At 40.3% G+C, this 12,107-nt stretch overlaps 1 protein-coding gene across 1 annotated transcript; it reads right to left on the minus strand.

Moving 5' to 3' along the window:
• Positions 1 to 2,701: 2,701 nt before the first annotated feature.
• LOC120029485 (GTP cyclohydrolase 1-like) lies at positions 2,702 to 11,738 on the minus strand. The gene is made up of 6 exons (XM_038974725.1): positions 11,300 to 11,738; positions 5,078 to 5,187; positions 4,635 to 4,690; positions 3,624 to 3,655; positions 3,401 to 3,485; positions 2,702 to 3,269 (listed from the first exon to the last, which is right to left on the minus strand). The coding sequence occupies exons 1-6, from the start codon at positions 11,595 to 11,597 to the stop codon at positions 3,140 to 3,142; spliced, it is 711 nt and encodes a 236-aa protein (XP_038830653.1). The 5' UTR covers positions 11,598 to 11,738; the 3' UTR covers positions 2,702 to 3,139.
• Between the last annotated feature and the right edge of the window lie 369 nt (positions 11,739 to 12,107).

The raw sequence follows: 12,107 nt of genomic DNA on the forward strand, positions 1-12,107 counted from the left end.
CAGTGATTGGTTTAGAAACTCTGACATCATCATGATGTGAAACGGCATGCTGTAACTTCCTGTGTGACCCAGGGTCAGGTTAGATGCCGTGTTCATGTGCTAGTCGGAAATTGGAAACTCTGAAATGTTCGACTTGCTAACTGGTTGAACGTGGCACGTGTACAACTACAACCAGTTAGCAAGTCTGAAATGTCAGAGTTCTGACTAGCATGTGAACGCGGCAGGAGAACAGAGGTTGGCTGAGTCATTGCAGCTGCCCACTGACATTTAAAGGCACCGTCTCCCCTCAGGCTCTACCCCAGCAAACACACACCCAGCCCATTACACAGAAACAAAGAGCCACTCCATTGTGGTGATCTAGTTTAATTGAGAGAACACGACATAATGATGATTCATGAAAACAAATGGCAACATAGACAGAGGAAAACATTGTTAGACACATACTAGGAAATATAGATATAGAACACGTGTTGGCTTATAAACTGTAGAGATGCTTTTGCTGACCAGTGCTGAAATATATTTATTTTTTATTTTTTACAAATGTTAGTTACAAATATTTTCCTTTGTACCACATACAGATGAAACATTATGGAGTCTTAACAGGCTAATCTGCTGTTGGAAAAATTACTTTCGGTAAAAAGATGAGGGATGGGGCTGGATAAATCAAACCGCTCTAAAATGTATAGACCGAGCTATGTATGCAAGGACTGACCATCCACGATATCACAATTATAATGTTCTTCAGGATTGGTGGGTCCCCTGCGGGACGGTTGAGCTAACGTAGGCTATTGCGATTAGCATGAGGTTGTAAGTAACAAGAACATTTCCAAGGACATAGACAAATCTGATATTGGCAGAAAGCTTAAATTCTTGGTAATCTAACTGCACTGTCCAATTTACAGTAGCTATTATGGTGAAAGAATACCATGCTATTGTTTGAGGAGAGTGCACAGTTTTGAACATGAAAAGTTATTAATAAACAAATTAGGCACATTTGGGCAGTCTTGACACAACATTTTGAACAGAAATCAATGGTTCATTGGCTCAGTCTAAAACTTTGCACATACACTGCTGCCATCTACTGGCCAAAAAAATCTAAATTGCACCTGGGCTGGAATATTACACTATGGCCTTTCGCTTGCATTTCAAAGATGATGGTACAAAAAAAAAAAAAAAAACCTGTAGTTTTTTTTCTTTGTATTATCTTTTACCAGATCTAATGTGTTATATTCTCCTACATTCCTTTCACATTTCCACAAACTTCAAAGTGTTTCCTTTCAAATGGTACCAAGAATATGCATATCCTCGCTTCAGGGCCTGAGCTACAGGCAGTTAGATTTGGGTATGTCATTTTAGGCGAAAATTGAAAAAAAGGGACCGATCCTTAAGAGGTTGTTTTGAGGCTATACAGTGTTTGTTTATATTTACAAACATTGGAGTAAAACAAGCATATATGTTGGGTTCTGATTGGGTGTAACAGTTGAATTAAGCTCATTAGGCATATAAGTTATATTCCTAAAGAATCAATGAGTATAAATAATTAATTTATAAGTCCAAAAATGTATGTAGTGACTGCAGATTGTCCCTTTAAAAAGGGACATTCCACCACTTTTCAACTTCAGTCATTATGTCTATAAATGAAAGGTTATCAAACCCAATCACAGGGTTGGTTAACTCTGGTGATTCCTTTGGCTTTTAGAGTTAGATAAATCAGCCTTTAATTTCCTTGCACCTTAAGTGTGGAATGATCTACATACGATCCACTTCAAACTTTGAATTGATACCTCTAGAGCATTTCAGATGGTTGTTCCGGAACCTTTTTACTGAAGAATGTCTTTTTTATGATTGTGTTTTGCTTTTTGTGTATAATAACATGTATTTAATTGTGTAGTTTAATGTGTTTATTGTATTTTAATGTGTATTGTTGTGCTGAACAGGGCTCATTTGGAAAAGAGACCTCGGTCTTAACCTTTCTTTTGACAGGTAGTCAATGTTAAGTAAAATTAAAAATACAAGTCTCCAGCACCATACATATGTGAAAACGTCTCGTTTCTACATTCTGTAGGTAAAATAAGAAGAGAGGTCCTAAAAAAGTGCAACTTGATGACAGTAACTAGGTTCCACCCAATCGGTGACAGATTTTCATGTGAATATTCAAAAATCTGCATATAAACAATATGCACATTTTCCCACCAGATATTTCCATCAAATGGACTTGTTGCGGATAAAAGGCTGTGCACGATGACGTAGTGCACATAAAAATTACTTTTGCGGTTAAATATACAAGGAAAAAAATCCATTTGCTTTTTCAACTCTGCTGATGCTTTTGTCACAAAACTGATCGGTTATATCCGGTATGTGCCCACTCTGGTCTTGACAGCCAAGCACTGATCATCATATCACAAGAATAAGACTTGATATTTAATATAAAGGAGTGAATTTCATTACTTATTTTATCTGTAGCCTAATAAACTGCATGATTTCCTGAGTTGTAGTGGGAGTACCACACAACATATTGCGTGACTCCAAATTGACTTTCGATAAGATGGTTATAATATCAATATTTGTGCATAAAGGCGTTTCCCACCGCAATTCCTCACATAACTATTTTTACAGCCACAAAAAGATCCCACCTTGTCTAGCGTATTTTGTTTAGTCGACATTTGGGAAGTTTACCGACAAATTTGCTATTTCCATCAGGTCTGTTGTGACATTTTTTTATCCGACATGTACTTTACTCACATAAAAAGGTTGAATGGAAACCTGGTTCATGAGTTGCATTTAAAAAGGTAAGAGGTAGGGCATTTTCCTGCTCCCAGTATCACCACAAATCTCAGTCTTAACTAGTCATATCCAGTGCTTATAACTAGTGTTTATATACACCTTTCTATACAGTAGAGATCATGTTTTAAGACGGTCAGGTTTTCTAGCTGAGGTGAGCTGAAGGCACCATAATTATAGCCTCTCACTCTGACAGAAATTCACACACACACACACACACAGGTTTGAGAGCTTGCATTGCCTTGTGTGTATATAAGGCTTCTGTGAGGTGTGTGGAGTAGTCTTAGGAACTCTACCCTAGAACATGTGCTTTACAGGGTCAGGGCAGGGGTTAGAGGTCAGGGGTCCGAGGTGGTTGCTAAGCAGTCTTGGTGAGTCGTAGGAACTCTTCTCGAGTCTTTGGATCTTCTCTGAACACCCCCAACATGCAGCTGGTCACCGTTCGACTGTTCATCTTCTGAACCCCACGCATCACCATACACATGTGCCTGGAACACATTATATACAAGCCAACACAAGAATGCCCCGCTTTACTCTCATGATTAACATGTGATTTATAAGTCTGGAACTTCAAGTACCTAATAAACATTCAGAGTTGGTGAGAGTGTGTAGTACTCACGCTGCCTCTATAACCACAGCCACACCGGCTGGCTGTAGAGCTTCTGATATCGCCATGGCAATCTGCTTGGTCAGACGCTCCTGGACTAGGGAGGGGAACACGCACAGAATGTTGCATATTTCTTACAGTAATGTTTCATGGTAGTATGTTTACGTATATGTCCTTTGAACTACAGTATACGTACTGTGTATGTATATTTGAGTAAGCCCTCTGCCATTCTTACCTTGGAGCCTCCGACTGTACATCTCAACAATCCTACAGACACACACAACAAACAAACAGTTACTTTCACAGCAAGAACATACACGCACCAGTGGGGGCTGGCGGAATGAGCTATAGGAGGACGTGCTCTGTGTAATGGCTGGGAGAAAGAAAAAAAATGGAACGGAGTCAAACGTGGTTTCCATATGTTTGATCCCGTTTACATTTATTCTATTCCAGCCATTACACAGAGCTTGTTCTCCTATACCCCCTCCCACCAGCCTCCACTGACGCACGCACACACACACACACACAGAACAATAATATAATACAGTAGAAGACCATCAAACATATAGCTAATTAGTGATCAGGTTTGATAATGATTAATGTCTTAATAAATAGAGAGATGACCCGATACACAATCTGTCAATCATTCTATCAACCTGTCGATCACTCTATCAACCTGTCAATCATTCACTGCCTGCCAAAACATTATCTGAAATTGTTAGGCAAGATCTGATCAATGTGCATGTTTGGAGTGAAATATACAAAAGGGTTGAAGGGCTATAAAGTATGAGGAGAGAAATAGAGACAGGGAGGGAGGACAAGGGAGAGACAGAGAGAGCCTGTGATAATAGAAGAATGATTCCCACTGGTCTGGAGGGATTTTCTCATGGTCTGGGAGCGGCTAGGTCTGGGTATTGTCTCTCTGTGTGTGTGTGTGTGTGTGTGTGTGTGTGTGTGTGTGTGTGTGTGTGTGTGTGTGTGTGTGTGTGTGTGTGTGTGTATGTGTCTGGGGTGAGACAGGATATTAGCAGTAGGGCTTACAGTCTAAGCCTCCAGGTCAAAGAACTGAAATAACAGAAGAACTCAGCTACCCAGCACTAACACACACACACACACACACACACACACACTCGGGTAGCCCGACCATTCCCTGCCCCTGTCATGAGCCAACCAGCTTCTCCAATACACACACTACGTATGGACTGTGTGTCAGTTGTGTGTGTGTGTGTTTGTACTGTACACTCACCTAGCCAGCTTGCTAAGCCCGACCACCTTCTTATTTGGCAGGTATCCGATATGTACCTGGGTCAATGCAACAGAGTAGAAATACAGGTCAGAGTTCAAACAAACAGAGCAGAGTTTCACATGTGACCTGCTCAACACACATACAGCATCTTCATACTGTTTGTAAACTCTACACACAACACCAGACTGGCATCAAAGCTACTGTGTGCTAAGCCAACTCACTGTGTGTGCGTGTGTGTGTGTGTGTGTGTGTGTGTGTGTGTGTGTATGCACACATGTGAGTGTGTGTTCCATTGCTCCCTATCCAGGACAAAGAACCCAATAACCCCCCCCATACTCTCTTTCCAACAGAACATACTCTCTCTCTCTCTACCATTCTTTGCTCTGCTATTCTCTGTCAGCCACTCCCCACCCCACTTTCTGTCTTTCGAGCCCCAGTCTTACCCTGCCAAAAAAGGGTACAAGGTGGTGTTCACAAAGAGAGAACATTTCAATGTCTTTTACTATCACTATCTCGTCATGGTCCTCGTCAAATATGGCATCATTCAGGATGTCTGTAGAGAGAGCGAGAAAGAGAGAAAGTTAATCAAATTGTTATAAAACCTCTGGTCCAACAGGTGGTTGGAGGTGGGGAAAGACTTAGACCAGGGGTGTCTAAGAATCATAGTGAACGAAAATACTTATCAATGACATAACACCAACACACACACCACATTCTTAGATTACAGGTTAGAGTGGTGTTTGGAAAAAATGGTCAGATTATATAACCACACCACACGCGGATAAAGACAACGCACGCGGGCTTGGCGAGCTCCTACAGCCAGAACCGACAAGCACGAGTCACCGGCTTTAGCGCTAACAGCAACATCTGTCTTTATGAGAATTGCAAAATGGGGTAATCGTGTTAACCCATAACTAAAAGTTGTGTTTCGATTAACCCACGCAACGGCCTGATAACGCCAGAGATAAATAACACATTAGGCATATAGCTGTTGAGTCCAATTAAATTATGTAATTTGGATCCAAAAAATATATTGTTCAAGATTTGAGAGAAACATAAACACTGTAAAAAGTGGGATAACTTTCGTTCAGCTGAAGTGCTTTTTCTGATTGGTACGATCCAAAATTACGCTTTGGTTCATTAAACCTATTCTATTCAATTTGTCAGAGATCAAATAACGAATTTGACAGATCAATGTGATTTTTTAATGATATGAAAGCTTCTAAATTGCTTTCAACACCTCATGTACATTTGCATTGCATGATGGTGGGTGCAATCTAGCGATGGCAGCCTATCAGAAGATTTGAAGGCGTGGCCTATTGTGGGCCTGGCTTTTGGTTTGTTATTTTAGTCCACCCGTGAGAGTAAATGTCATTCAAGGTAATGTGTTTTTAAAAAAAAATGTATTGACTACTTTATATGTTCACTACTAGCACTGATATCTGCCTAAGTACTGCCATCGCTCATTAATGAGGTGGTCACCATTTGGTTACGATATTGTAGCCAGTTAATGTGAATGTCTTATGTAAAGAAAGTGTTAATCTAAGGTAATATCATGATTAACTGATTAACAGGAAATTGTTGAATTGCTTAATACCCAATTAAATACATTTGTATAGGTGATTCCAAAGCGAAATACCAACTTGGTACAATAAAATAAAAAAAGATTTGTATGTATATTTAAGTGATAATGCTCGAGAAACCGGTGTTTGGAGGATATATTGGCACAGGTGTTGTCGAGGGCCAGGGCCAACCAATATATCTTCCAAACACCGGCTTGAGGGCATTATCACTTTTATACAACGGGTTACCAACATATTCAAATAACTATTGACATATGTTCATTACTTTTAAAAATGTTTTTTTTATTCATACTATTACATCCTTCCACAAGATATAGTCCCAAACCGGCTAGTCGTTCGTTCTGTCGATTCGGTTGCCTGTTTTTTTTGTTCTACGTCTATGGACGCGACCTAGTCGTTCGTTCTAAATGTTGGTTCTTATCCCTTGCTTGCTAGCCAGCCAACTATGGCTAACTTAGTCTCGTCAAACAGTGCAGCCAAAATTACAGAAAAGTAGCTGCGTTTGCGTTTGTTTAAGCTGTTTTCTAGGGACATTTATTTGGATTTTTCCATAACAATAAGCTAATGATGCGCTATTTCGCCTGGCATAGAAAATGTGCTCTCTCGACCAGACATTGTTGTTCAGAGTAGCCAAAAACACAGCTCACACAATCACTTCAAAGTGAAGCTGGAAAGACAGCAAACTAGCTGAATTTCGCTCAGTTTTACCTGTTTTCTATTGATAGTTCTTGGTGTGTGTATATATACAGTACCAGTCAAAATGTGGACACGCCTACTCATTCAAGGGTTTTTCTTTATTTTTACCTTTCTACATTGTAGAATAATAGTGAAGACATCAAAACTATGAAATAACACATATGGAATCACATAGTAACCAAAATAATTGTTAAACAAATCAAAATCTATTATAGATTCTTCAAAGTAGCCACCCTTTGCCTTGATGACAGCTTTGCACACTCTTGGCATTCTCTCAACCAGCTTCATGAGGTAGTCACCTGTAATGCATTTCAATTAACAGGTGTGCCTTGTTAAAAGTGAATTTGTGGAATTTCTCTCCTTCTTAATGCGTTTGAACCCTGCGTTCATTCTTTTTGTTCTGTATCCATGGACACGACCCAGTTGCTTGTTCTAAATATTGCATTACTATACTGGCTGGCAGCATTCTTATCCCTTGCTTGCTAGCTAGCCAATTACGGCTAATTTAGTCATGTCAAAAAGTGCAGCCAGAATAGCTGCATTTGCACAAGCTATTTTCTAGAGACATTTATTTGGAAACGTCCATAACAATGAGCTAATGAGGCACGATTTCACCTGGCATAGAAAATGTGCTTTCTCATCAGGATACTGTTGTTCAGAGGGGCTAGCCAACAACATGATCACTTCAAACTGAAGCTGGAAAGACAGCAAACTAGCTGCACTTCCTTTTTTCAATTGACATTTCTATGTATATATATCCATAAAATTGATGCCAGGCGATTCATGATTTCGACTGGCTGAGAAACGATGCCTGCCTGTCTGTCTCCCCCCCCCCGACATGTTCATTACTATGGGAATGCTGGAGATCACATTTGAATATTGAAACAATGTTGCAAATGTCAGAAAGACAGAGAGCAATGTTTATACAAATCTCCGCTGTTGAAATCTAAATATTAGTCTAAAAAAAATGTGAGATCATTTCTAGATGTTTTTTTATAGTGGGTTGATGAGACAGTGGATTGCTCAGTCAGAGTAAATAGGCAGTGTGTGTTAACTTGGGGAATAGACACAGGCTGGAATGTGGTTTTAACCAATCAGCATTCAGGATTAGACCCACGGTTGTGTATATACAGTTGAAGTCAGAAGTTCACATACACCTTAGCCAAATACATTTAAACTCAGTTTCACAATTCCTGACATTCAAGCCTAGTAAACATTCCCTGTCTAAGGTCAGTTAGGATTACCACTTTATTTTAAGAATGTGAAATGTCAGAATAATAGTAGCGAGAATTATTTATTTAGGCTTTTATTTCTTTCATCACATCCCAGTGGGTCAGAAGTTTACATACACTCAATTAGTATTTGGTAGCATTGCCTTAAAAATTGTTTAACTTGGGTCAAACGTTTCAGGTAGCCTTCCACAAGCTTTCCACAATAAGTTGGGTGAATTTTAGCCCATTCCTCCTGACAGAGCTGGTGTAACTGAGTCAGGTTTGTAGGCCTGCTTGCTCACACACGCTTTTTCAGTTCTGCCCACACATTTTCTAAAGTATTGAGGTCAGGGCTTTGTGACGGCCACTCCAATACCTTGACATTGTTGTCCTTAAGCCATTTTGTCACAACTTTGGAAGTATGTTTGGGGTCATTGTCCATTTGGAAGACCCATTTGCGACCAAGCTTTAACTTCTTGACTGATGTCTTGAGATGTTGCTTCAATATATCAACATAATTTTCCTTGCTCATGATGCCATCTATTTTGTGAAGTGCACCAGTCCCTTCTGCAGCAAAGCACCCCCACAACATGATGCTGCCACCCCCGTGCTTCATGGTTGGGATGGTGTTCTTCGGCTTGCAAGCACCCCCCTTTTCCCTCCAAACATAACGATGGTCATCATGGCCAAACAGTTTTATTTTAGTTTCATCAGACCATAGGACATTTCTCCAAAATGCAGTTGCAAACAATAGAAATTGCTTTTTTTTTATGGCGGTTTTGGAGCAGTGGCTTCTTCCTTGCTGAGCTGCCTTTCAGGTTATGTCGATATAGGACTCGTTTTACAGTGGATATAGATACTTTTGTACCCGTTTCCTCCAGCATCTTCACAAGGTCCTTTGCGGTTGTTCTGGGATTTATTTGCACTTTTCGCACCAAAGTACGTTTTTTTTTTATTTTTTTTATTTCACCTTTATTTAACCAGGTAGGCAAATTGAGAACACGTTCTCATTTACAATTGCGACCTGGCCAAGATAAAGCAAAGCAGTTCGACACATACAACAACACATAGTTACACATGGAGTAAAACAAACATACAGTCAATAATACAGTGAAAAATAAGTCTATATACAATATGAGCAAGTGAGGTGAGATAAGGGAGGTGAAGGCAAACAAAATATATATATAAATAAATAAAAATATGGCGAAGTAAATACAATATAGCAAGTAAAAAATAACACTGGAATGGTTGGTTTGCAGTGAATGAAGGTGCAAAGTAGAGATAGAAATAATGGGGTGCAAAGGAGCAAAATAAATAAATACAGTAGGTAAAGAGGTAGTTGTTTGGGCTAAATTATAGATGGGCTATGTACAGGTGCAGTAATCTATGAGCTGCTCTGACAGCTGGTGCTTAAAGCTAGTGAGGGAGATAAGTGTTTCCAGTTTCAGAGATTTTTGTAGTTCGTTCCAGTCATTGGCAGCAGAGAACTGGAAGGAGAGGCGGCCAAAGGAAGAATTGGTTTTGGGGGTGACCAGAGAGATATACCTGCTGGAGCGCGTGCTACGGGTGGGCGTTGCTATGGTGACCAGCGAGCTGAGATAAGGGGGGACTTTACCTAGCAGGGTCTTGTAGATGACCTGGAGCCAGTGGGTTTGGCGACGAGTGTGAAGCGAGGGCCAGCCAACGAGAGCGTACAGGTCGCAGTGGTGGGTAGTATATGGGGCTTTGGTGACAAAACGGATGGCACTGTGATAGACTGCATCCAATTTATTGAGTAGGGTTTTGGAGGCTATTTTGTAAATGACATCACCGAAGTCGAGGATTGGTAGGATGGTCAGTTTTACAAGGGTATGTTTGGCAGCATGAGTGAAGGATGCTTTGTTGCGGAATAGGAAGCCGATTCTAGATTTAACTTTGGATTGGAGATGCTTGATGTGAGTCTGGAAGGAGAGTTTACAGTCTAACCAGACACCTAGGTATTTGTAGTTGTCCACATATTCTAAGTCAGAGCCGTCCAGAGTAGTGATGCTGGACAGGCGGGCAGGTGCAGGCAGCGATCGGTTGAAGAGCATGCATTTAGTTTTACTTGTATTTAAGAGCAATTGGAGGCCACGGAAGGAGAGTTGTATGGCATTGAAGCTCGCCTGGAGGGTTGTTAACGTTCATCTCTAGGAGACGGCTGCGTGGTCCCATGGTGTTTATACTTGCGTACTATTGTTTGTACAGATGAACGTTGCTCCCAAGGATGAACAAGACTTGTGGAGGTTTCCATTTTTTTTTCTGAGGTATTGGCTGATTTCTTTTGATTTTCCCATGATGTCAAGCAAAGAGGCACGGAGTTTGAAGGTAGGCCTTGAAATACCTCCACAGGTACACCTCCAATTGACTCAAATGATGTCAATTAGCCTATCAGAAGCTTCTGAAGCAATGACATAATTTTCTGGAATTTTCCAAGCTGTTTAAAGGCACAGTCAACTTAGTGTATGTAAACTTCTGACCCACTGGAATTGTATGTGAAATAATCTGTCTGTAAACAATTGTTGGACAAATGTATTGTGACATGCACAAAGTAGATGTCCTAACCGACTTGCCAAAACTATAGTTTGTTAACAAGAAATGTGTGGAGTGGTTGAAAAACTAGTTTTAATGACTCCAACGTAAGTGTATGTAAACTTCCGACTTCAACTGTATATATATATATATATATATATATATATATATATATATATATATATATATATATATATATATATATAAATAAATAAATAAAAAAGTTTGTATTTATTAGGTTTAACCAAAGGGGAAAAGTAAATTGAGTGTTTAAAGAAATAGGCAGCTGAACTATAGGTTTGTTCATAATCAAATAACAGTTGGCAGCGAATCATATATTTGGTTTCAACTAATGTTTTTTTATTTTACAATTTACAGTGTCGAAAGGAATGTGTTCCTAGCTCTCTATTCTCTCTCTATCCTACGTTTGGCATTCTCCTGCTGCTCATCTTTGATAAATGTATTATTATTTTGTTTCTGCATCAAAAACATGCTTTTGCATAGGCTTTTGAAATGGATGGCAAAAACAGGGTACTGATATTCAAGTTCGATGTGCCCTTTTCTTTTAGCATATTTCCCCCCCAACTATTAATCGACCAAATACCGAGTCCCCACCGGGTCTTACCGTACACGTCCTCGTGGTATCCCTTGGTAAGGAACTGCATTGCCTTGGCGGCTCTTAGAGGCGTCCTCAGGAGCCCCTGCCTGTCCGTGTCCTCCCCGAGCCCCCGCAAGATGCTGCTGTACGCTGCTTCGAGTGCCGGTAACCGGGACTCATCCTCAGCATCTTTACCGGACGCCTCATGCTGTTTCCGCTGTTGTACCGTGGTCTTTTTGGTCTCGAGGCTCAGCTCACTGAAACCGTTATTATAGTAGAAATCTGTCACCAGCTGCTTCCCGGTCCCGGTAAAATGGCTGTTCATCGCCGCTGGTTTTTGGTATTCGATCTGACAGAAGGAGAAATAATATACAGCCTTTATAACTCAAGAAGTTGCTGATTTAAACGCTAGTTGTCGTTTTGTTGTCCGCCAAGCAGTCACCAGCAGCAGATTGTCCATGGCCCTGGCCGGCGCTCCGTTTATATACCAGACCTGCAGCAGCCGCGTGCGCACCGTGCCAAACCAAACCTCGCTCCCCGTTTCGTCACGCTAATGAAAAACATCGGGTGACGCCATCCTGCGCTCCAAGGGGCTAATTAGTTAGTATGAATTGTCACGACTAGAAAAGCTTGCTTGTCTGTTATGTTGGTATCAATTCTTTAACTGAATGTTTGATTGTTTGTAATATTTGATTGAATTAAAAAAGGATTGTCATGACTTGATCATCGGTCATTATCGATTATAGATAATAAGCCCATATTCGCAAGGAACTAGTATTAGTACAGAACGTTGGTTATGTAACTATATTATCCCAGAATGTCTGTTATTCCAGAT

This window comes from Salvelinus namaycush, chromosome 35 (assembly GCF_016432855.1).
Source record: "Salvelinus namaycush isolate Seneca chromosome 35, SaNama_1.0, whole genome shotgun sequence".
Lineage (NCBI taxonomy): Eukaryota > Metazoa > Chordata > Actinopteri > Salmoniformes > Salmonidae > Salvelinus > Salvelinus namaycush.